The following is a 26559-nucleotide window of genomic DNA, read 5'->3' on the forward strand; positions in this document are numbered from 1 at the left end:
TCACTCACTACTGCTTTCTTCTAAATCCCTTGTATTTGCAAGGAAAGGCATTCCCCTCACTTCTTCCTCTTTATCACCGGAACAACCCAGTGTGAAATAACATGCCAAATGCTGAGGAGACAATAACTAGTTCCACCCTTCAAAAGCCACCTATACGCTACAATTTAGCTTTCGGAACGTCCGAGCTGTAACTTTAGGGTTATACCACATCAACAGCCTCAGGTTGACAGAGCAACTGTGCCTAAATAACCCAACCCTTCCAGAGCCATTGCCACACAGCATCTCACATGCTTCATCCAAAATCCCCTGACATCACCGATACGTCAGGGACACTTCTCTTTTTTGGGGGGTTTTGTTTTTTAGAAGAACAAGCTGGCATGAAACAGAAATTCTGGATGATGACCCACAGATCCAAGGAGCATCCTTTGGGTTTGGCATGAACAGAATGGCTGGGTATATACACATGGCATATTGCTCCTGCCACCAAGCCATCACCGTCGTAAGTCACTACAGGACAGGGATGATTCACAACTTCTTCTGTACAGGCTGCCACCAAGCCATGCAATCCCATCCCTTTCCTTTCCTCTTTTATGGGCCGCACCAAAACCAGTCACTTAATACTCCACCATTGGACTAAGCCTTCAAATCCCTTGCCATCAGATTACTACACCTACTTCAAATCTGAGCTTTCAACACACAGCTTGGTTAAAGCACTCAGTGTTTTGTCCCCCTTCTCTCTTCCCATCCATTGAAATGTTTTTGCTACCAATAAGTGCATCGCCTTGCTTGGCTTAAATAATTTTAACTTTCTTCCTTTTGATCTTTCTTATCTTTCAAGACAAGGAAATCAAGCCTTCGGGTGTCTCAGGCGTTCATCAAAGTATACAAACTACAGCAAATACAAGAGCAGATCTGCTCTAAGTAATGGAGGAACATCAGAAATTCAGATTGATACACAATTCAGCTGCTTTTACTACTGTTAGTAAGCAACAGTGAAAGAGGACAGAACTGCTTGAAGGGCTTTTTTCTGCTTTCCAGGGTGGTAACTCAACGAAAGCCAGACACCTATGCTTTGCCATCTCCACTGCTTCACCACCGGTTCCCAGATGGGTTTAACACACCCAAGTTCCAGAGCTACTATGACCTGGCATCAACCACCTGGAGTTAATCCCTCCTCAGTCCCTGCGTGCTAGTGGCACGACTCTGATCGGCCGCTTTGCCTGCGCGCTCAGTACGACGGAGCAGCTTTCCAGCCAGGCACACGCCGAGGACTTCGCACTTTGGACTCTTATCTCCCTCTGGTATGAGACACAGATCTCTAACACGAAGCAAGGTCCACCGAACTGATTAAGGCTCTCGGAGAAGAGACAGGTCCATTAGGAATTATGTTCATCTGTGAAGCGGGAAAGACAGGCTTTCTTTACTATGTTGGCATCATCCTGTATCTGTTTACTGACAAAAAGAAAGTAAGCCTCCACTAATTACTATTTCATCCTATAGTTACGTGTTCCAAAAGAAAGTCACCATGGCGCTTGGAATGTATATGCCAGAGGGACAGATGGAGAAGCAAGGAAAAGATTAATCATTTCCTGGCAGAAAGCCAGTGGCGTTACAAAAAAGAAGTGAATTCCGCTTCAGTGCAAGAATGGTGGCAATGCTGTCACCTCCGCTGAGGTGAGAGCGCCTCACCTAAACCAATCTGCACATCTGGCAGCTTGACAACAATACTCACTTAAAAACTACTACAATTTTAAAGTCAGTGAGTAACAAGAATGCCTTAAAAAAGTAACATTTCAAGAATCAGTTTGGAGAACTAAATGCTGACCTGGCTAGCAGCGTTCAGAGGAAGGCTATTAGCGCTGGACGTCTCCACTCTCCCACCTCTTCAAGCTAACTGCTATAACCAAAGCCCTCCGCAACAGATTCACAAAGCATTTAGAGTGTCCTCTTCAGGAGTAAACTAACTAAAGAAAAATACTCAAATGCCCAAGAATAATTGTAATTTCCTTCATCCTTTAATACAAGAGGAAAGACTTAGTAAAACTAGAAAGAAAAATTTTTAAATCCCATTAGAAGGAAGCCAGGTGTTTTATTACCACTTGTAATAAGATTTGAAATTCTCTTCCAAGCATTTCATGGAGGTCAAAGACAAATTTAAGTATTCAAAAGCAACAAGACTACTTTAAGTAAAAAGGTACAAATGTTTTTGCATAACTACTGAAATACAAAAGACAGAATTTTGTAGGAAAACTCTTTTCAAATGACTGGATATATAGAGAACAAACTCTTATAATACATTTAACTAGAAACTAACCTTTTTCGGGGGGGGGGAAAAATCATATGCTTGCACTGTATATAGCCCTAAAGAAAGAAAATGTCTCCAAAACTCCACACAAGCCTGAGTGCTGATACAACGAAATATAGCATAGGAAGAATCAAAGCCATTTCTGCACTGAGCACCATTGTTGTACTTAAAAATCAAAAATAAAGCTCTGAAGGCTTACTTTGTAATGAGTGCAACCTCTGCAAACAAAAACTTCAAAGCTCTAATGGGTAATTAGCCACAATTGATCAGTGTATCCCAATTGCTTCAAGAGCTTTCACGAGTGCCAAGCAGAAGTGGCTTTCGTCAGATAAACAAGAACTATGCCTACTACATAAGAACAGAAAGCTACCCAGATCTGCAGAATTAACTAAAGATGTTTCAAAGGTTTGTTTCAGCAAGAAAATCTAGTTTTGACATGAACAGCAATTCAACAACACTTAAAAAGAGGATTTTGAAAGACCGAAATTCAATTAAGATACACCTCTACAGAAACACAACTGTATACTCACAGGCCAAAACTTTTGAGAGTTATTTCCAGAAGAAGCATCAGCGTGTACTAAAACACATTTATAGTAACATCAAACCAGAATTTTATAACACGGGATCTCAACTCAAATGTTCCTGTCCTCCCCCAGTTCCTAGAGTTCATCATCATTAAGATAAATTAATGTTTCTAAACTAACAGCAAATCTCTACACAATATCCAAGCTTCTTTGTTTATTTTCTGTATCGTAGGTATTAGCCTTTCAAAATGTCCCCAACAGGCCACAAAAGGATTTATGGATGTGTCTGCCAGCACCTCAGCAGTTCTGGAGTTCCTATAGCTGGCTGGAGACAGCCAAGTAAAGGAGAGCACATTATGCTTCAAAAATTTAGTATTAAAAGGAATAAACTTCTTCGGTAAGAAAAACAGTAGCACTATTTAAGAGAGTTTCTTTCCCATTGATCTCGCAGAAGCTGGCCAAGGAGACATTATCAGGCAGCCCGTGTATTCTACAGAGGTGGGAAAAGGCAATAATAGTAGCTCTATGGAGTAACAGCAACAGGGAAGGTGTCTCAAAAATATAGAGAGAAGAGGTATTCTGGCTCCTTTCTTTACAGTATGTACTCTCCTTGGCAGCCATGAATCCGTCAGGAAAAGGGGACACACTGAAGGGAGAGATTGTATTTCTAAAATAAGTTATTCTATTTAAATCCAGAACTAAGGGGAGGGAAAAAAAAAAGAAAATAAAATAGACAAGAAACAAATATACACTACAGGTTACACTAAATACATGAAAAGAAAAAAAAAAAATCAATGTCCCTTACTCAAAACAACCATTTGGCACCAATACCATAGCCTGCCATTAACAGTAACCAAGCAGAAACAGAACTATAATTTACACTGTTGAAATAATTTCAAATAACTTCAAGAGACAAATATGTTTCTTTTGAAACACCACACTGACTTGAAGAGCTACCTGGAAATCTCCAGCCTTTCTGTAGAAACATGCTCTCCTTGAAGGTTTAGCAATTCGTGTGAAGCTATCAGAGACTTCTCGATAGGCTTTAAACAAGGTAAGATCCAATTTGTGTGTCTTTAAACACATGCTTTAAATCGGCAGCGTGAAAAAGCTAGGCCATATACACAGGGCTCTCGCAGCTTGCACACAGCTCTATCCAGAAACGGGTTTTAACCCCAGATGCCCAGGGTCAGACTAAGGAAGCAAACACAGCTCATTCCCAGAGCGAAATCTCATCTTCGACTCGTGGTGCTCCAACACTTTTCCATTTCCACGGCACAAAGACTCTCCCATCCTAAAGGCAGCTATTTCATTTAGTCAATTTGCCAGAAGTTTCAGAGGGCACTTGTTTTTGGTGTGTTTGTTTTTAAAAATCCCCTTACAAAAAACAATACCATACCGACACAACAGCATTATGCCGCAGTCACTCTGCAAACACAAAACCTTTCTACCGCAAACCAGCAGCATCTCTCAGTCTGCTACAGAACCTATTTACTACTCTCTGCTACCCTTCTACAGACAGGTCCGTTTGGATGTTTGATGTGCCGTATTTTCACTGCAATTCACTCTAGAACAGAGGTACTACTGAATCCCTTTTATGGCACAGTATGCTGCTTGTCTGCCAAACCTAAAGCAGATTCCTACATACGCTACCGAAGGATACGACCATCACTTTGGGGCTTGAGCATCTTCAGAACACGTAAGTACTAACACTTCCAGGTGCTACTTAGAGGTAGTTCGTGTAGCATCAGGAGTTCAAAAATCATCTCAAGTCCTCATGCATCTCCATCTCAATTCTACAAAGTATTTCTGGCCTTAAAATTAAAGCCATTGCTTGGATCGCATACAAACAGTTAAAACACAAAGAATAAGCTTAGTATGCCACTTCCCTCCCCAGTCACAGCAATTGCTGGAGCAAATACTCTTTACTGCGGTGGCAAGAAGGAGGGTGGGGAGGAGAAATACACATGTGCCATTCACGGCCATCGGACAAAGCTGCAGCAAGCTGTCTACCCACGCCATACAAATGGACTTGGGCTTCCAAACAAAACCCAAAAGGTATTTCCCCTGAACATTCACAAGAAGAAAGAAAAAAGCCATTGTATTTTGCCATTATTTATACTCAGTCCCACAAAGTAAACCAGCAATTTTGTCACTAACTTTTTTTTTTTTTTTTGAGATGTGGGGGAAGAGTGTGTATTGAAACAGCTTTTCTAGTTTATAAGTTTTTTTTTAAAAGGTGAAAAACAGTGAGAGGGTTTCAAAATTCCACCGTGCAACTTTCAAACTTAGTATTATTTTTTGTCTGACCGCAGAACCTGTCCCATCTGTACTTTCACTTGTGGAAGCCACAGAAGGAGAATCGCGGCCCCTCACGACTGCTCCACTCCCGATCCGTTGCTTAGGTAGGCTGACAGACTATATCATGCTATACCTAATTTTCCAAGTTTCCTGCGTTGCCTTTTTTCTAAGAAAACAGACCACCAACATTCAGTTTTCAGACCGTAACACCAGCTGTTCTGGCATTTCTGTATGTACTGCCAATTACGGGATCCCCAATATAGCCACAGCTCATTGTCAAGGACAAATATTAAGTTTACCTTTTAAGTAAGGAGAAGTTTTGAGACCTGCTAAAAGGTCTTGCCATCATAAATGCTCCTGCGCAATAGCATCTATATGCGTGATAGGACTCTACTGCAAAATCCCTACGACAAAGACATTTCCTTCTGACCGAAGTAACACGGCATTTTGTAGCTTCTACACACCAAGTTGGCAGGTTTTCTTCCCTCTCAACATCAGAGTAATTTTTTACCTGTGTATTAAGAAAACCAAACTGTGAGTAGCAGCAGGAAGGTTATGTGAAAACAGTCTAAAAACTAGAAAGAAATAATTTCAGTCGCATCTCTTAGTAAGGCCTTGGAAGATTATTCTGTCATTTTAATAAACCTTCTGAAACAACACTGGAAAATTTGCTTTTAATCAATGGCTTACAAAAGAACTGGGGGATCTGTTAGATTCTCTTCCAAAACTTACTTTCAGATACACTGCTTAGAAACACACCCCACTCCCAACACCAAAAATAGAAGAATTACAAGACGGTGACCAATATGATTTAGAGTTAGCGACAAACCCCGTAATGTTTGTGTTGCATTACCACAGTAGAAGCTAATGGCACGATTCTCCTCTGAAAAGACACCATAAACATTTCATTTTTGTCACCTGGATGATAAGCCAATGCAAGTGAACACAGATAGGCTTCTGAACTGCCCGGGTCGGAAGCAGGAGGGGAAATCGAGCTGTGGTTCACCCCCACGAAGGCTGTTTCTGGCAGCACTTACCCTGCAGCACCAGAGCCAAACTGAACCTAGGTACCTGCATAAGCACTGGAGCCCAGCGACTATCGCTTCAGAGATCTTCAGTGACATCGCACAACTGCAAATGAAATTTAACTCGCGTACTCAAATAGGAAACAACTCAATTTCAGGTGCCAGGAGTAACAGTTGCGGTAAGTGAGCTTTTTAAGTCATCAAATCTCTTCTCTGTACCAGAGTAAACTCATCTGTGGAGCACCACTTTGCACCGTCGTGTTTCAAAACAAAACTGCGTTACAGATATTTTACTACCAGTCAGTGAGTTTTGCTGTTATGTGTTTCTGTGTATTTATATCCTTCTGTTTGTATTATTATAAAAGCACATATGTCTCTTCTCATCACAAATGCTGTTCTGGTGATAGTTATTCCAGAGAGAACCAAGCGACTCTGGTCAAGTCTGTAACATTTTAAGAGGCCCCTCGACCTGGGAAGCAGCGCTATCTGGAATACAATTTGGACTGGCCACTTGCGTTTGCCAGAGGCAGGGTCTGCTAGGAGACCCTCAGCTTGGCAGCCTCGTACGGACAACTTGCTTCTCATCCTCGAAGTTAACTGCAAGCCATGTTACAACAATTCAGGCATATTCAGACAGATTGAGAGTCTCCAGAGAAACAAACAGCACCAGGAGTCAGCTAAAACATACAGAACTGCAAAGGAATGAGGACATCTTCAGCTGACTTCATTCACACTCAGCAAGTGTATCTAATCTGGTAACTCAGTAATATCAACCGGGTAATCTGTTTAAATAAATAGCTTGCTTCATTTTTTCTCACCACAAGCTTTCCTTAATACAGGTTCCTCAAAACACTGAGTCAAGCAACACAACTACATATGCAACTGAAGTCTTGTATCAGAATTCTTGCTCTTTAGAGTAGTTCATTCTCTTAGTAAATTTACTGAAGATTAATATCCACACCAAAACACCACTCAGTGACCAAGCACAGGGAGCAAAACTGTGAATGCACTTGTCAAAGGCACGTGTATTATATACACAACCTGCCTAGAAACTACAAACAACAGAATTCAGTTCTTTTATAGCTCAACAATAAAAAAAAAAGAGAGTACTAGTTATTCTCTTGGTAGACATAAAAAATGGTTTTAGTGTTTTCTGAAGTTCACTTCTGGTAAGAGTCCCTCCTCTTCTTTAATCTAAAACTTCTACTGCAACACGCACCGCCATGTGGCTATTTTGACTAAAACGAAGTTGAAAACATGCACGCTCCAAATGAATCAGGCCAATACAGTGAAAAGATTGGTCTGAATTCACACGCAGAAATCCAGCGTAACCGAGCTGGCCTTGCCCAGTTAGTGATATTTTGAACCTGTAAGATGTTGGTGTCAATCCTACTACTGGTACCAACTCCCAGTTAAATACATGAACGCACAAGTCAGGAAAAGTCACCCCTTGCACACAGCACTTTGAACTCTGTATCTAACCACCTTACTACCAGATCATCTCCTGAAATACAACACTGGAAGATCTGACAGCCAGATCAGCTTTTCTATCAGTTTCTCCCTGCCAGGCAGGTTCTAGCTTGCACCAACATAAATATTTTCCTTTACAGTTTTCAAAAGGAGGTTACTAAAAATCTACAATCTTGAAAAGGCATTTTACAAAAAAACAATGATGCTGTAATCCTCATAACTAGGTATGAGAATAAACAGCCATTTTCTCCCCATCTCTTTAGAGATTCAGACTAACTGCATCCTTTTATTGGGCATACACGGCCCAATAACATGTTCGATTAAACTGCACCTGTCAGAAAGAAAACTAACCTTGAGGGAGGTTTACTAGACATACAGAGAGAAGCACCCGGAAAGGATCCCCCAGCAAGCTGTAGTCTCACTGCAGGTTGAAAGCAATGGCTTCCACAGATCATCAGTCACACACAACTCCCGAATTTTTTCCTAAGTTTCTGCTGCTGGGTACCAGAAAATCCTTGAGTGACACAGCTCTGAAGTTACCAAAGAAAAGGCAACTCCTTTTACAAGACTGTATAGGGCGGCATTACACCTTGGAAACACATGAAAAATAAAATACTCGAGAGTCCTACTCGCCTCGGTGGGACTTTACTACTTCTTAAAGGAAATAGTGGAAGTACCAGTTATATGAATCACTGCCTGAAACTCTTTTAAAAAGAGTGCAAAAAGGAAGTTTGAGAACCATATAAAATAAATGTGAACTTCCCAAAATTTTATTTCGATTTTCCACCAGCTTTGACAGCAGTACAAGCAGACAAGGGGAATGCACCTCATGTACAGAAACACAACCTCAAGCTCTAGCTGCCAGCCACAATGAACTGTACGAAGGCTTGATCTCCCTCATTTAAAAAGATGAACTCTCACAGCAACAGGAAAGCATTAGGCACTGAGCATGCTTGCAGTGAAGTGTTCATTTTATGGAAGCTATAGACCATCTGCTTAGCTTCGCTGCTGCGTGAAGTGTTCGACAACCAACAATCTCAAACAGCTCTAATTTAAAAAGATCTTCTAGAAGGTTTGAATGCGTTTTCTGGACTTAATGGACTTAATGGACATTTTTAAAAAAAACCTCAAAAGGACAATTTAGCTACTACTGGAAATTGCTGGGACAAGATGATCTATTCCCCTACCCCCACCAAGTGATAATTGTTCAAAGAAGAATCCTTCTTGTCTTTTAAGCAGATTTCTTAAAGAATTCAACCCAGTCAAATGAAAACTATCCTTGTAGTGTCAGCCAAGAAAACAGGGCCATAATACCACAATTACAACCAGAATTGTTACAGGAAAGGAGTCTGGTTTGAACAGAGCAGTTCTACACACAGTAGCATAGAAGAGAGGTTTCCTGAGAGGTTTCCAGATTTATTTAATAAACCTGAATATGCAAATAGCACAGTCAGGGCCAATGAAGAATTCACATCCTTGCTATAGTAAGTTGCTGCATCTTTAATTCACAAAACCTTCTCAGGGACTGCTCTACTCCCTGTTTCCAAAAATATCCCAGGCTATCACGAACATGCCATATACACCCAAGAAAACATGACTACGACTTTAATCGCTATGGTTTAACATGTGTTGACAGGTTTCTTTCTCCGGAGGATCACATGAAATCTATGAAATCCTTTGCTCATGTCTCTATAGATGGAGGAAGTGTTTTGATTTAATCTCTCCCTACCAATGGAAAAACATTTGTCTTGATGCCAGCACCTTATGGGCCTCTGCCATTGGGAATCGGTTCTTTTTCACTCCCCTTCTCAGTCGGTTAGGGGTAAGGTTTCTCCACCACCTTCGGCTTATGCAAGCACAGGCATCATGAGCTTAAGGTACCATGCTCATTTCTGGCGTGCTTTTCATTCCTCCGAGAGCCGCCTTAAAATGGCAAATCCAGCTCAAAATTAGCAATATTGGCTTATCATGCTCCAGATGAAATAAACCCCACTTATTTCTGAGAGCAGGTGAAAGGATCAGATTCTGGATTTTTTTCCATTCCTTTTCTCTTACTAGAAAGAATGCTTACAAAAACATACCACAGGAAAGAAAAACAGAAAAAGCAATAGACTTTCCTTGATTAGCCATTTACTAAAAAAGGATTAGAACAAACCATCACAGAAGCAAGGTCTCACCCAACAAAACCTGCCCCAAACCATAAAGGGTCATGAGTGCTACACACTGCAGACAAACACACTGAATTGAGAAAAATGGGCTTCTGAGCCATACTTGAATGCAGTTAATCAGTGATGCACACCACTTATTTTAAACATAATGAGAAAATCTTGGTTTAGAAGTTATTTTAGACTTTTTTCTACATTTCTATTTCACACCTCTTTCTTTCCCCTAGGATATATTGCTACAGTCACCACCTAAGGAATTTGCTCACAGCCCTGATACAGTTCTTGGAGCCTGACGGCAGCTACATTTTAAGCCGTTTAGCCAAGTTGGGCACATTCACTATTAGGTAGATCAGCTGCCTCACCGCTTTTATTGCCGCTCTTCAAATCTTTTAAGCTGTATACATTAAGTGGCAAACATCAAGGAACAGGAGGTGAAAAAACAAACCAACCCACATTCTCCTTTAGCAGAAAAATCAGTTTCAGAACAAGCTCACTGAAATGTTTCTTTACTTTTCTTAAAAGATTTAATCACAACTGGAGCATCAATAAGAGAAAAAGCTAACACACAGTCAGGGTTGATAATCCTATTAGGACAATAAACTGGGGGATGGGAAGAGACTGGAGGAGGCTCAAATGTCTATTAAAGAGAAGAGCAACAATGGAGAACGCTTCTGCTTGTCAGGGGAAAAAATCAGGGAGCAAGTAATTTTTTCCAAAATGGAAACACAAAATATTTATATAAAACACCAACCTTGCTTGCTCTCCTACTAAGAGAAAATTAAGATGTAAATAAAGGAAAACTTTAAAAAAAAACCAAAACACAATGCTTTTAAGCTTCATCTTGTTCAACATGAGATGGAGCCCTGAAAAAAAACAGATTTTCTATTTTTTCAAGTTGGCCAAGTTTTAAAAACTGTTTTCTCTTAAGCACTAGCACCTTCGCAGAGGCACCATTTTATCTCTTATGGTCTGTCACTAAACAGTCCTACCTTTCCCATCTCTCCAAACAACTCTGTGTCTAAGGACTTATGAAAGCACTCACTTTGCTCTGATCTTTTGGAAACACATCACCAGTGCCGAGCACAGCACTGCAGGTGAGGACAAACTAATAGTTTACATAATACGGATACTTCTACTGTTTTTTCCAACATATTCCTTGTTCAAATTAATTTTTACTTTACTTCTTGAACGTATGCTAACTGAGAAAGTCCAGGTCGCCTTCCCAAGCTGGTGAATCCCATTTGCAGCTGGCATTAGGCTACGACTGAAGTCCTTGAAAAATGGAATTTGTCCAAGTTGTGTCCTGTTCCTGACTGGGGTGGCTTTGTTTAAAATAAACCAAGATACCACAGAACCTCCTCCACCGGGTTCATATGTATCCCATCAGATAGAGACCTGAGGCAAGTCCCTTTGCTTTGAGGTAATTCTACTGGAGTTAGTTCACACCGAAACTTAGTAGTTTCACCACGTAACTGCGTAGTGGCTAGGAAAAATCTGCTCCTAAGAAGTTAGATATCCATGAGTTTATAGAAATAAGCTGGATAATTAGACTTTGTCACACTTCCCACAAATTTCAAAGAAAAACAAGTGAAAGATAAGCTGATTTTCTCTCTGTGCAGACCAATCCCCTCCACACAGCAAATCTAGCTGATTTGGAGCCTGGAAACAGCTCTATCCACTTTCACATGCTATGACCTTCACTCAGACCACAAGCATATCTTCTTTAAGCAAAGGGAACCCCTTCACTGCAGAGAGAATGCTTTTTATTTTTTTAATTTAAAAAATTAACTATACAGTACTCCACAATGATGTCAGCATTTCTTCAGAGAACGTGACATACACTTATGTCAGGCAATGTGATTTTTCCCCATGATTCCTAACACATCAATCAATTAACATTTATGTATTAATAAACTACAATGATAATGACTAATGATGTATGAAACCAGGACAGGCACACTGCTGTCCAACCGAACGACGGGAGGACCTCGCACCTGGAAAATGCAGAACTAAAAAGCAATGACTATATCAAGGAGGGATCAGAGCAGTGTCCCAAGACAGAGGCAGAGACCTCCAGGTGTACATATTCCCTGCCTTGACCTGCCACGGCCACCAAACCAGTCGTCATGCCCAGACACTGTCCTTCCCTTCGCAGAGTCTGCATAAGGTTGGCAATCTATTGGAAATGTAATGTTGCCACATCAGTTTCCCTATATTTGAAAAACACTCACTACACAGCTGTTGACAGTGGTCCTTGACAACAGGACCATCCCTTCAACCAACAAATATTTCTGTAATGCTTTTCACTTTGTTTTAGAAGATATCGCTGCCTGGCGGCTCAACTGAGATCCTGCACAGATGTAATCATCGCTTCCTTTTTGCAGGATTACGCTACTCTAATACATCCTGCTAGGATACTATGCAACTTCTAACATCAAGGATGCATTTTTCAACAAGTGCTTTCATTTCTAATTACATGAGAAATATTGTTTCAATTATCTTGCTTTCATGATACCACTGGTGAATGAAACATGTAACTACAGACTCTTCAGTTCTGGTCCAGAAAAGAGTCTACTAAACTTTCTAAACACCTGTATAAAGAAAAAGCAAGTGCAATTAACAGAGTATGTTAAATTATATATACATACTTTAGTCATTGCTCCTGTCTGTGCTGTGTTCAGTCCGGTGTGACCAGTCATCTGTGGAGATACTTGGGTTAAAGTCTCTGCCAGCACACTGCCTGCATTCCCCTGCATGGCAGGGGCAGAATATTGCATTCCTGATTCCCTTCCTCTTCCAGCTGCCCCAAGAGATCCATTCATTACCTGCCCTTGTCCTTGCTGAGGCTGATTCATTAAACTGTGACCAGAATTACTACTGTTGAGAAGGCTCTGGTGTGTCTGACTGAAATTAGTATTCATACATATCCCAGGTCCAGTCTGTGATGTTGCAGGGCTGCTCGTCACCATCCCCACTTGTTTTTGTGCTTGAGAGTTCAGAGTTTGTGATGCAGGTGTGGTAGGTCCAGAGGTGCTGGCTGCTTGCTTTGCCAGGCCCGAAGCAGAAGAGTCTCCCTGGTTTAAAGGGCTCTTACCCATAGCAGCCAGATTACCGATATTAGCGCTGTTCGGCTGCCCTTGAACTTGACTACCAACTCCCTGCTGGACAGGGCTGTTTGAGTTCACATTTCCAATTCCTGGGTTTAAGGAAGAGCCGCTGCCTCCCCTTAGAAGTTCAGAAAGTTGTTTGTGTTTGGAAGCTGCATCTGGAACAAGGTTCCCACTGCTGTTCAAAAGGCCCAGCTCACCGTTGGGGATCAGCTCATCAGGAAGATCATTTTCCAAGTCAAACAAAGATCCAAAATCTACAAGTTAAAACAGAAACACAGGTGAGAAAAGCATGACAAACAAGTAACTAAAACATTCATCTATGCTGCTTTGTACTAGTCTTAAACAACGACATGCATTAAGATACATCTTTACCCAAGACTCAATTGCAAGCAGGCGATCAAGGGTCCCCGTGACACGAACTCCACAGTCCCCCAGAAAGAGTCACTGCTACGTACTGTGCTCATACAGCCACACGTGCAGGGGAGAGCACTGGGCAGGAAGTAGCTTTTTTGTAAGACTTTTGACAAAACATTGTACTTAAGAAACTTGAAGTGCAATGAATATAATCATCATAACTCTCATTTTGGCTAAATCAAGACAACAAAAATATCAAGTGAAGTCCTACTGATTTATTCTCCCAAAAGAATGATTACATCACCTTCTCTGACCTCCCACATAATCCCAGGCCACTGTATTTCACCCAACAATCCCACCTCAACCTTATAATTTATGTTCGCATACGGCCAACAACATCCTCCATCTAGGCTTCGAAGCTTGATCAAAAGACAACTACCCCAGTAGCTTGGTCCCAGCCTCACATATAAATGCATTCAGTATCAGTTTCTAGTCTCTGGTTTGTATCATGATCCACTGCCTCAGAAGATCCCAAAAGGCACTCAGCACTTTCTCCTCAGAATGCCTCTCGAATCAAGTCACTTCTTGATGCCTCAACAGCTCAAATAATTCCAACTGCTCTCTAAGTGCCCAGCCCTCATTTATCATGCCCAATATTGACAGAGCTAATCCACACAGTCTCCACATGAGCAAAATAATCAATCAAACCTTCATTAAACCACTTGAAGGTACTGCTCTGCCTGGCTGTAACATCCAAACTGACAAAAAGTGGTGGGGTTTCTTGTTCTGTTTTTTTGGGTTTTTTTTTGTTTTTTTTTTTTTTTTAAAAAGGAGCAGCTCAGGTTCACTCAGAGGTTTTACATCATAAGCAATGTCGGCGTAACAATGTTATTTTGGTATGTAATGAAAAATAAAGTTACCTGATGATATATAGGTACTTTCATGTGAAAATAAGTTATTTTTGAAGACATAAGGACAAGTGCATCTAGCAATATGAATAAACATGTAAGCAGACTAGCCTCCATTCATCAAAGCAGCTGTTCAAACAGGCAGCACAAGAAAGTTATCCAGTCCTAGGACGTGACATAAACCAACCATTTTTTACCGTGACATAACAGAAATGTGTGGAACCTTTATTTTGCTCCCCCAAAGCCAGCCCTGAAAAACCCAAGTCTCTCACAGTCAGCAATAGACAAACCGATTTTTCTCCACGTTAGAGCAAACAGAAGTTCTTTTCTAAAGAAGGGCACCCCAAAAGTTTCATTATTTTAAAGTTTAATTCACTCTTCGACGACAAAAAGCCGGTGCAAGACTCAGGTTGCAAAAGTGGCATATCGTCCAACAAATTACAGCCTGGACTGCACTGAAAGGAATCAACAAAACCAAACACCGCTCCACCTGTACCACAAAGCTATCTCCAGCACATTTTCAGTATGCATTTCATCAGCATTTCAATTTTCAACTCAACCTACCAGAAGAAAAAGGAATAAAAACTTTCAGATGTGTTGCAACTACCAGTGAATTACACAAACAGTCCCAGTAAACATGCACAAAAACGTTAAATTCTGCCCGTTCTGAGGCACTCACAGCAGCATGTCCTTTAGGGCCCCTACATTTTACAGTCATTACCTACTGAAGCCAATAAGCTGAAAGAATTATTCCAGCCTTGCGTGATGTTGGCCACAACAAAATTCACCACAGCTCAGAACAGACCTCCTATTCCCTTTCAAGCAGGGAAGTAACAAACATTTTCATTAGCTAGGTTCATTAAAGTATTTTTGATTTCTGTCTTACTTGTTGCCTTTCCCTTCAGTTGTTTAGTTCACCTTTTCAGCTTGTCTGTTACAGAAAGGTGTACCTTCAACTATCCCCCCATCCCTCCTCCTTTTTCCCACACCACCACTTGACACCACGCTGCAATTTGCGTCTCTTCCCATACACGTTGGTTCTACCCTCCTTCTCCCGAGGTTTCACTATTTTTAACCTTCCATGCCCTTTAACCCCGCTCTGATGAGAGCCCCGTTGCCTGTTCTCGGCACCGAGCCCCGTTTGGCCAGAAGCGCGTCCCCGGGTCCCCGCGGCACAGCCCTGTCTCCGCACGCTGGCAGGCTCCGCTGCAGACGGCGGCTGCAGCCTGGAGCACAACCAAAGCCATCTGCCTGCGTGTCACCAAGGGTGGTGACACAGGGGCCGTGGCTGAGGCTTCGCCTTTGTTAAACTGCTCTCGTCGTGCTGGCTCGTTGGGAAGTTCAAGGTTTACAGCGTTTGTTCAGAAAACTTCTGTAAATCTCATGAATGGTGTTTTTCCAAGCTTCTGCACTCAAATTCTTCATATTTCATGAACAAAACATATTTTTGTGTGTGCTTAGACACGCAGGGCTAGGGACAGACGAGAAGTGAGAAGAAGTGGAGGGGAAAGATGTTGCTGTGGTTTAAAAAAAGCAGAGTAGTTTTTTTTCCAGTTGTATTTCAAAATGGGATGCTCAACTTTTGTTTGTTTGGCTGGCTGGACTCCTAACAGTCTTGCCAAAGCCAAGGACTGGAAATATTTTTGCAGTGTACCAGAAAAGTGAAGAAAGCGTTTGGGAATACTGCCTCTTAAAACATAAAATAATCTACCTCTCTTAAGCTCCTGTAAGAAGGCTATACATCAAGGTTAGGCATGGAAAGTTTACAGCTCTGCCAGCAGGAAAATAAAAAGCAGGTAAACAGCTTAACACAGCGGCTGTGTAAAAATTCACTGAGTATTCAAATGTTCAGGCAATGATTAATCTTCCTGCTTTTATATTTTAAACAGTCGCGTACGTTAAAAACATCAACACAAGGCACATTTTACAAGAGTTATAAAATACAACAGAAAACAAAAGTCTACTTGAGCACGTCTGCAACAAATCCATAAAGATAAGAGATTGTCTTGGCAGTTATAAAAATAATAAATATATTTACACACATATAAAAACCTGCCATAATAAGAAAGCAGCCCATTTCTACTGGTAGCAAAATGGAAAGTAACCTCAGTCCCCCCATCCACACAAACAGAACACAATTGACCCCATTCTCAATGCTTCAGCTATTTCTCAAAGCCAATGACAGCCACCAAGAGCCTAGAAAAAAAAAACCAAAAAAACCCCCAAAACCCAAAAAAGCAAACCTGAGAGATGCCTTTGCCTTTACATAGTTATCTGAAGCAATGCTCGAAAACCGCCTACTGAGGAACCCCACTCCAGTGACTGAGCTTTGTACCCGCTCCATCCTACCTAGAGTGCACAGAACAGAAAAAATCGTCTCTGTTTTACAGAAGGACAGACTCCCTTAACTCACAAGGCACACAGGTCTGATTTCCGTGCAGAGGAAGCCGTAGAGCTGACTAGGGCTGCAGAGACCCACCTCGTAGCATCTCATCTCCAACACAGCACTTCCACTCCTAAACCTCACACCTTTCATTATCTCCGTTACATAAACCAAAACGTCCTCTTAACAGCAGAGCGCCAAAAACCAGAGATAATATGTCTTTCGGAAAGGATGGAAAAGCACTAGGCCGCTCCAACCCCCCCGCTCTTTCCAAAGGGCTCCTTTCCCAATCTGAGAATCTTGCGTTCTTTGAGCATTTATTTTCTCACATAGAAGATAACCACACTTGAGACACACTCCCTCCTAATTTCAGTTTTATGAGCTTAAATGTCACCGTTTTCTGCCTTCCTGGACAACACTTTCAGCAACCAGAATAAAAAAAGATGCTGTTTCCTTCCAAGCCTTCTCAGATGAAAAAACTGTGCGAGTTCTCAGGCAGAACATTTTCATCTGTACAACTACTTGCAACTGTTACCAGGAGATTCTTTCTTATTCAATATACATATTCAATCAATTCACTTGTTTCAATGTCACCAGTTTTTCCCCCTTTAGCTCAGCCTGGAGATGTGACAAACATTGTAAGGTGTTTCTTTACGCGATTTATTATCTCACACATATCCAACAGTGAGCAGGTGAGGAACTACCAAACTTCATTTTTTACGGCATAATCTCCACTTGAAAGATGACAGAGTTTTCCTGTCCAAACTCTGACTGCCCATCCATGGAGCAGACACTGAAGTCGCGCTGCAGCCCCAGTATACAAGCAGTATTTTCACCATGCCTTTCTTTGATGCCAACATAGCTGTTACATTTCAGTGAGCCCCATTTTGTTTTGCAAGGCTTCTTTCAATCATGCCAGACTCCAGCAGACAAAGCCTCAACAGTTCCGAGCTCCAGGCATCCCCTAAAATTCACAGTCAGGTAACACAACTCAATAGCCATACTGTTTGGTGCAGTCAGCACTTGCCACATCCATTCCAACCTCCTTTCGAGGTTTCAGGATTCTATAATTTATTGTTTCATAAAAGACAATAAGCAGATTTAATGTTTTAGAGCAATTAAACAATGCATTTATAGAAAAAATAACATTTCCAGTAAGGAAACTTTACATTAGCATCTTAACCTAACGAGAGACACACAAAGACTGCAAACCGACGTGCATCTGATCTTGACTTTCAGATGAGCATCAGTTTTTCAGAACATGATGTTTAACAGCCAGGGTAAGAAAGACAGCAATGAGGGACCTGGCTGGGCCAAGGAGACCCTAAAGGCTGGCTGGAGGAGGGCGAGGGGAAACCAGAGATCCAACAGCAGGCATCTGGATGACTCTCAACAAGTTATGGCCTGCATAATAAGAGATTTGGCTATTTAACTAAATTTCTTTCTACCTGATCTTGTGAACCACTTGCATTTGGGATGAGAAGGAAATACAGTCTGTGTGGACTGGTCAAAATTCGAACCTATCGATACATAGAAGCAAGCCTTGCCTTTGGGCATCCTAGGTACAACTACCACGGTGCTCTGTTCCTTACAGACCCGCAGTCACTCGGGTTGGAAGGGACACCAGGATGTCTGCAGCCCAGCCCCTCAGCCTCTTCTCAAAGGGCAAATGCTCCAGCTGCCCGACTTCCTTGACAGCCCTTCACTAAATTCACTTCAGCTCCTCCATGCTCTCCCAGCGATGGAAGGGAGGCTCACCCATCTGTAGTTGCCTGTGTAGTCCCTTTTAGCCTGTCTGGAAAATGGGTGTAACCCTTGTCTTCTCTAGCTGGGATTTTAGGGACAGTGAGATCGAGGAGGCAGCGTTACCACACTTCCTTTGCAACTTGTCTTCTGGCAAAGCACGATTCTCCCTAAGATGAACACCATTCCGGGTACAGACACACAACTAAGCAGTGACACAGTTCCTAAAATCAATTAAGTTAGGTCCATTTTGTGCATCCCAATAACCAAAAGGGACACTATCAGCTTAGAATCTAGTTAAAGTAGCTTCAAGTTCCTAAAATCTCCCCCAATCCATTTTTGTAAGATTTTACCAACTAAGTGACTTTTCAAAACTGAAGCTCATTACACAGAGCAAACAAATCAAGAAGGTAACGATAAAGAACCAGTTCTCTTCTAACCTCTACTGCAATACTGCCAGTATTATTGATTCGGTTTTAAAATGCTCCTGACACCAGACACACAAGTCAGGGTGGGGAAAATGCATATACCTATATCCCCTCTACCACAACTAATGTGTGTGATAACAACAACTACTCGATACAGGAAAAAACAACTGCCCTGTCCCCAGCTTCCTTCTCACCTCCCCAAAAAGAGAATGGTATACACCGAGATCCTTCCTTGATTACACCGAGTTTAGTTCCTAGCCTCGCTTTCCACTTGCACGTTGTGTATCACAATGTCATAACCTCAAGCTCCTCTCTACTATACTCATGCAAACTGTCTCCGCCATCTCTCTTTTGCTGTGCTCATAATGAAAACACAATCTGTGTTAAAGGTCCAGAAAAACCTAAGATACTAGCTTCTTTCAGGAATAATCCCCGTTTTCAGATCTACTTCTACTACCCTTCCACTAAAAAAAAAAAAAAAAAAAAAAAAAAAAAATTACAGATTACTTGAATATTCGACTATTAAAAACAAAGCAGTACATAAGCGCACATTAAATGCGCCTGGTACAATAGTTAATATACAGAAACAAATATGAAAAATGCATTCAGGTAAGAAGCTTGTCTCTCACCTCTTCCCAGATGCCAAATGTGCTGCAGAAGCAGCCCAACAAGAGTGCTCACTGTGCTCTGTTCTGGGAAGCATTGGATGGCAAATGATGGACTGGTCCTGCAGAGCCTCTCCATTAACCATTCTTCCTCTTAATTCTTTCCCAAGGTGTCTTCACTCTTTTGACACTATGCTGTGTCTCCTCTCGTGACTAACTTTAAATCCTACCCAGCAGCACCAACACCACTGACATGACTTGTCACACTGCACATGGTGATCAGGCTACACATGCTTCCTGACCAAAAGGCTTCAGGAATTTTCTTTGCCAGAAAAGAGCAGAAATCTGGACAGAAGGAAGAGGAGGGCAGCGAGCAGCCTATGGACTGGGAGACCACGGCACTGGTAACCTCAGATTTTCATTCACAGGATCATCCCAATTAAGATTAAATATTTTAGGGTTCTTGGAGCACATCAGCAGAAGTGAGGTCTCCTTCTCATCCTACCACTAACACACACACCTCTTCTGTTGCCCTATTTTAGCAGCTGACAAAGCATCTAAGTTTGGGATGACCCTTCAGAGATAAATCATCAGAGAATCTGGTAATTAACAGTGGGCACTTGCTTAAAGCAGCATGAAATGCACAGCCCGTACCAACACAGAGCGTCAGCATGCAAACACCTTCAGTTGGCTCACACAACTGACAGATCCACTGCCTCACGTGCAGGCTGTGCCATCCCTCACTGCACGTCTTGGAAAAAAAATCAGCAGAGACCCCACACTGACGGAGGGCATCGGTGGCGAGCACTCCACGCTCAGTTTTGCCTTCTAGCTCAGGCTGCTTCTAACGGTCCCTCCAGCTACACAAGCCCTTCTCTGAAGTTCCCACCTTTACGCACCTTCTGTAACAGAAGCACAGAACAGGCTACTCTGCCAAGACTGAAACAGCAATGATTAACAGGTACCCAAAGCAATATTATGAAACAAACAAAAGTGTTATGCAAGATTAGGAGGAAACAGGCAAGTTTTGTGTCTCCTTTAAGATATATATGAGCTGCAAAAAGTGTGTTTCTGTTCTCTTTAACGCCCCTTTTTCCTCCCTATTTCTGATAACAAATGTTAAGTGAAGGGTCGTTTGCATGGCAACTCAAATTCAGCTGTGCAAGAACATACAGCACAAAATAAACCAAACCTGCATAAGGAAGCAACAGCAGACATGCGCTTAAAACTAATGATTTTTATATATTTCCCTCTAAAAAAAGCTTCCAACTGTAACTGACTGAATAGAAAAAAAAAAGTCCTCACAAATCTATTTTAAAGCATTAATTTCAGCGAGATGAGGCTGTTCTGAGTCATTCTCATTAATACTTTCCTTAAAGGAGTTTATGAACCTTAGGAAAAAACTTCACAGCTACTACAAAACAGATTTACATTCGGTACTTACTGAATTCAAGTCTCTTGGTAATTTCCCCATTTCTTTGCTCTATTAGATGAAACTACACAGGAGATGACACAGAAGCTATGTCATCAACAACACCCACTAAAAAAACTACCGAAGTCCCAGCAGCGGCGAAGCTGGGCAGAGCGAGAGAGCAGCGCGTGCTCTCCAGGTGTGACACGCAGCCAGGGGTTGGGATCTAACACTGCATTTTCCTCCTCGTTGTGCAACAGAACAGCTGGCTGTGATGCCTGCTTCAGAGACACCCGACAGCAGCAAGGAAACAATGTCTACCTGCGAGTTTGGGAGGCATGTCACCGTAAAGAGCGACTCACTTTGACAACGCTGTCTTCCTAAGGAAGTTCCCACTGCATTGAAGGTGACCCTCAGAAAAGCAGGAGATTATCTTCCCAACTTCAATATGTATAAATAAAAATACATACATACACACATGAAGTTACTTCCAATCAAAGATACAGTATTTATCCAATGTTCCAAACAAGATCCTTGTTTCTCAATGGTGGTGAATAAGAAAAGAGGAAAGGCAAAGATAAAGTGAAGCTTTTGAAGAGTGTAAGTTAAGACATTTATATTTTGAGTTATAATTGCGAATTACCAGTGATAAGTTTCAGTTTTCTTTTGATTCACACTATAGTTTTGCACACACAATACATGATAGTATTTGTGAAGACATCTTTAATAAAGAGAGTTTTCCAAATAAAAGATTTAGGTTCTCTCTGTATCTTATACATCTGAGAAGACAGATGGAAAACATAACATATGTTAAAAGGAAGATTTACAAAGGAAAAAGATCTTGAAAGTGTAAACCAAATTAGGATGGAAGTGGCAGATTTCTAAGCTATCCCACATGCTTTTTCGTTGTAGAAGAACAAACCACAGAATATTTAAAATCCTGTTTTTCAACTACCCCCTCCACCCTGATTTCACATTAACCCACAGTATTTTGCTAGCAGAGTAAGATTTTTGTTTATGTTCTTCTCTATCAGCAGGTAACAACAGAGAGCAAAGTCTCTAATAAAAATCAACACCAAGAATAGGTGGAATTTTTAAGGTGAAGTTGCAGATATAACAGCAAAACACAGCCTGTTACTGCAGAAATAATTAACGGCACTGGACTATGACTCCAAGGAACGTTCAGCCAGAATAGAAAGTGATTTATCTGCAACAGAAGACTGGGAATCATTTCACAAGCTATCAAGAGACCTCTGGGGTACAAGAAGGACTGACCCCCACCCCGAGCACAGCCTCCATTCCTGCCTGCTCCTGGCAGGGCTCCTCCAGGAGCTCTCTGCCCCAGCACAGGACAGGATTTACCGTGTTAATTTGAAATCATGATGGGGGGGATCCATTTGATAAACTCCCAAGTACATCTGCAATTACCAAAGTATGAATTTCAAAAAAGGAAGGGGCACAACTGTAGGACTGCGGACAGTCACATAAAATCAGGCTGGCAGATCACCTCCTCAACTTTTCATCTCACACAGATGTCAGTGTCAAACTCCTTGCAAAAATCTATAAAAAACCCAAACAACGAGAAAGTACACAATAACCCGCTATCAGCAATGCTTCGTGAACTGGTAAGAATTAGCTGTGCTAGACTCTCAATAAACGAGCCAATTTCTAATCTTACAAATCTCCTGTCCCAGATTACAACTGCGGGCATGAAGTTATGCAGGTCAGCGATTTAAGGTGCAAAAAAAAAAATCCAGCCTGTATCTAACTTAACACAGCTCAAAGTAAACATTTTTGCTTGGCATCATCATCTCTCATCCACCACCTGCACCATTACACGTACACTGTAAGTCTTAAGAAACAGTATATCCATGAAATATCACACCGCATTTCTTCCCATCCCAGCTAGTTATGGCTCAAGTAGCACAAAACAAAGGACATTCCTGCGAAATAACTACAACCACACTCACTCCCTCACCTACATCTTTCCAGAAGAAGCATTTCTCCCCCCAGTTTACTTAATGGCCTTACCTTTTTTCTTATTGCAGGGGGAGATGGAGAAGGCATGTGTATAAAAGTGATTTTTACTGTCACAGTGCACAAATGACACTCAAGTTCTGCACACACCATATAAAACGAGAGCAGACCAATTAAACAGGCTTCCATGAAACCTCTCAACCACGCAGGAACGAACCCTTCCAAAATGCACACACTAATGCGTCCATGCACACAAACAAAACCTGGTTTTAGAGCACCGAAACATCAGTCCATCTGAAGTCTCAGGTACGTATGTGAACACGAGCTCAGAAAGCCTTGCTGCCTCTCCTTTGGCTTTGGTTTAAAGGCAGCCCACCTCTTTTAAACCCAAAAATTAAATCCACTGAAATACACCTATCTGTTTTTCGGCAGGAGAGTAAGATCAAATCTTTCTCTGCGTACCGACACAAACTCCCTCTGCAAAGCGCTGTAGCTCGCTGGGAGTCGGCCAGAGATCTACTGACCTCAGCACGTACAAAGGCACGTGCGACAAGGCCAGTCTTTCCCCAATTTTAAAACACAGGCACTGCGATGCTAACACCCTGGTCTGTAAAGAGAACTTGAATTACAAGAGATCTCAGCCTGCAGCTTCCGCAGCAGCAGCCACACTGCTTAACCTGTTTACAATACGAAGTTGTGGAAGGGAAAAAAAAACAACCACCAAACTCAAGCCACACACACAAGACAGTATGAGGTGAAAATCCAGCTCCGATGGACATTTGAAGCCGCTCACCTCGCCTTCTTTCCAACTTCACCTGCTTTAGGAATTCAAAAACTCCTAATGCAGTTAAGGAGACCCTCTGCTTCAGCCCAAATTACGACCTGTCGTTTCTGGAGCCAGCGCAGCACGGCAGAAGGCTGCCGGGTACAGAACAAATGCAGACAGAGGCATGAGTTGTAAGGCAGCACAGACCACCACCAAGCCACCTGCAGACCCACAGTGCAGGGACCCGAGGAACCCCAGCGCTGCTGCTGCTCCCTTCAAGCACGTTTTTCACAGTCCATGCGCAGAGTTCAGACCACGACCAGCTCAGGAACGCTGCCAGTTCTCCGTATATCCCGCTGAAGGGCCAGTGCCAGCAACGTACAAAGTAATCACAACGCCCAACGTTAAAATAACACACTGCCATAACCAAAGTTACTGTGATTCTACTTTGTATAGAGTCCCTTGTTTATTCTGCAGCATGCGAGAGAACGCCTCCTAACAGTTCCAGGAGAGACAAATGCCTAGCTACGAAAAAATATCATGTACCTAATAAAACGGCAATTAGATAAAAGCACTACTCCCACCTGGCTAGACAAGGAAAAACCTTTCCCATGGACAGCTTACCACAGGAGTCAGCTTGTTCAATACCGCACAGCAACGGCAGGCTGAGTTAACAGCCACAAGCCTTAACCCTCCTTATTGATGTAAAGAGCAACGGGGCAACTCCAAACGGGACTCTCGTGAAACTTAACGACGGTCACAGTACACACTTCTGTTATCCCTTCATCTCTACTCCCCTTTCCGAGACCACACATTTGATTTAGCCGCTTAAGTTTACCAGGCAAGGTCCTCTTTTCGGAGTGTGAGTAGACCAATTTCAATTGCACCAACTTTGCCCTGGTACGCTGAGGAGTTATTTTTATCAGAAAGATTAAAGGCAGCTAAAATTTACCCTGACAAAAGGAGTTGCTTAACATCACCGCATCAAAGCATAAAGTGAAACGTATCAACAAGGATGAGCAGTTGCTTTCTGTGAATGTTCAAGCCTGCCATCAGACCCCTCGCCATCGCAGCGCTCCGTTACAGGCATCTGCAGGCTCGGAGGCTGACTGCTCAGCAACAGAACTGCACAACCGGGCCTCGCACAGCGTCTTCTAAAGCACGTCCCACTCACGCAACCTGCAGCATCAAACAGAGCGGGTTTATGGCTGCAGTTAAAATTCGGTTATCCAACACACAACTTACTGCTTGTTCAGGGTGCGAGCCTCAAACCCGCCTCCCCACGCACCTCTGGTCACAAAGACAACTCTCCAGGTTGCAACATAACTTTTTCATTTAAGCCTCAGCACAAGGGAGCAGCCTGTTTTAGGTCCAGGAGCAGGTCTTTGACAGCAATCGCTACTCAAACCATTTGCATTCCCTGCTACAATGCATAGAAACGTTCGGCCATCTTTCAACAGCAGCATCAGCTGCTGGCAGCAAACCTAAAGAGACTTTTTTGAAAAAGCACTTCTACGTGCACAAACATCACCTGCACTCTCAAGCAGAGAGCTGTTTTTGCCTGAAGAACACCAAGATGATGACAGAATGCTACAGACACACTCCTACTTGTTGAAAATACAACCTGAGGTTTGCCGTCCCCGGTGACCAAGGGCCCCTTCAGCCATGGAAAACTTTATGCAGATGCTGGAGTTTACATATCTAGCACTGCGCAGAGCTCACTGAGACGCATTAGAACTTGCTGAACAGGACGTAATTATGACTGAAGCATTCCAGAACACACCAAGTGAACTTCAAAAAAGAAAAGGAAAAAAAAGACAAAAAAGGATACCGCTTCAAGCATCTTTCACTGGCGACCAGTCCAGTCTAAAACATCTAGCTGAAGAATTAAAGAAAATCTGTGCTTTCCCTGAGTTACAGTGGTGCCTTTCGTAGCAACTTGCGTATCAGCCTCCCTTATGATATTGCGTTGCTTCCACGAAAGGGATTCACGTAGCTCAATCGCAAGACCTCGCCTAGATATTCTCTGCCAATTCTCACTCTCAATACCATTGATTTTTGGCCCGTTTCATTTATTTGTAGGTTGAAAAGAAAGATTCCACTAAAAAAAAGAAAAAGATGAGGACTGAAGTATCTATAAGCTGTTGCCAAATGCAGATTAAGCAAACCGAAAAAACCCACAGAATTTATCAGCTCAATTATAGTAATAATTTTTTCAGTCTATAGAAAACACAACAGGCACAGCGTGATTAACTTATCACTGTCCCTTCAACAAGATTCATTAATCTCCGAAAACAGAAATGCAAGTCCAACACGTTTCAAGTTCCTGTAAAACCACTGTTTCAGTGATTACAGCAGTTAGGACACTGAAAGGCGTCAGTACACGCACACATGCTCTTCTGCACACATGTGCGTATTTACAACGGGCACGCGTGTGCTCGAAATGAAAAATTTCGATGCATTTTCTTACCTACAAACCCATTACCATCGAGAAAAGAAAGCATGCCGAAGACTCTCCGCGACGTACAGCCAGTGACCGCCAGCCTGCTGGGCATTTCATCACACAAGCTAACCCCACAACTTACATTATGATCTGCAAATTCTTTGGGTTTTTTTAAGGAAAAATGCTTAGAACAGGTCAAGCCAAGTGCCTTCAACCGTGGTCACAGGTGGGAGGATAAAAAAAGACAATTATTAGTAGGCTATTAGGGAGTTTTTATTCCGTAGCGTGTCACACGCGGGGGCACAGTGGAAGAAGCTGGCTGCAAAGGGCTTTTAGTCCTGGGCGATTTATGGGTTTTAAGGACTAGATAGAAACCCTGACCCCCCCCCTCTTCAGAAGGAGGGCGGTTGGTGTTTCTAACGGTTAGCTTTTCTCCTTCCTTACCCACACCTGGACATCACGGAGGAGGATCCCTCCATCCCTTCACCATTAAAACAAGCTATCGAGGATGGAGAAAACAAAAAAAAAAAAAAACACCCCCCCCCGTCTCTCCTAACTGCTATTTATAGCTGGGACCCTACTTGGCGGACCGGGGCCCGCCCGGTAACTTCGACTGGAGGAGGCCCAACCGCTCCGGGAGG

General features: G+C 42.3%; 1 protein-coding gene across 1 annotated transcript in view; it reads right to left on the bottom strand.

The window, feature by feature from the left end:
- The window catches only part of LOC104469490 (CREB-binding protein-like), a gene marked incomplete at its 3' end in the record, with an annotated part of 39902 nt that extends 26242 nt beyond the window's left edge, over positions 1–13660 (bottom strand). Inside the window, exons 1-2 of the mRNA XM_010084007.1 lie at positions 13642–13660; positions 12439–13154 (exon numbers count right to left, since the gene is read on the bottom strand). Coding sequence (XP_010082309.1) covers positions 12439–13154; positions 13642–13660 — 735 coding nt within the window. The remainder of the gene's footprint in view (positions 1–12438; positions 13155–13641) is intronic.
- Between the last annotated feature and the right edge of the window lie 12899 nt (positions 13661–26559).

This window comes from Pterocles gutturalis, unplaced genomic scaffold (genome assembly GCF_000699245.1).
Source record: "Pterocles gutturalis isolate BGI_N339 unplaced genomic scaffold, ASM69924v1 scaffold20285, whole genome shotgun sequence".
In the NCBI taxonomy this organism is placed as follows: domain Eukaryota; kingdom Metazoa; phylum Chordata; class Aves; order Pterocliformes; family Pteroclidae; genus Pterocles; species Pterocles gutturalis.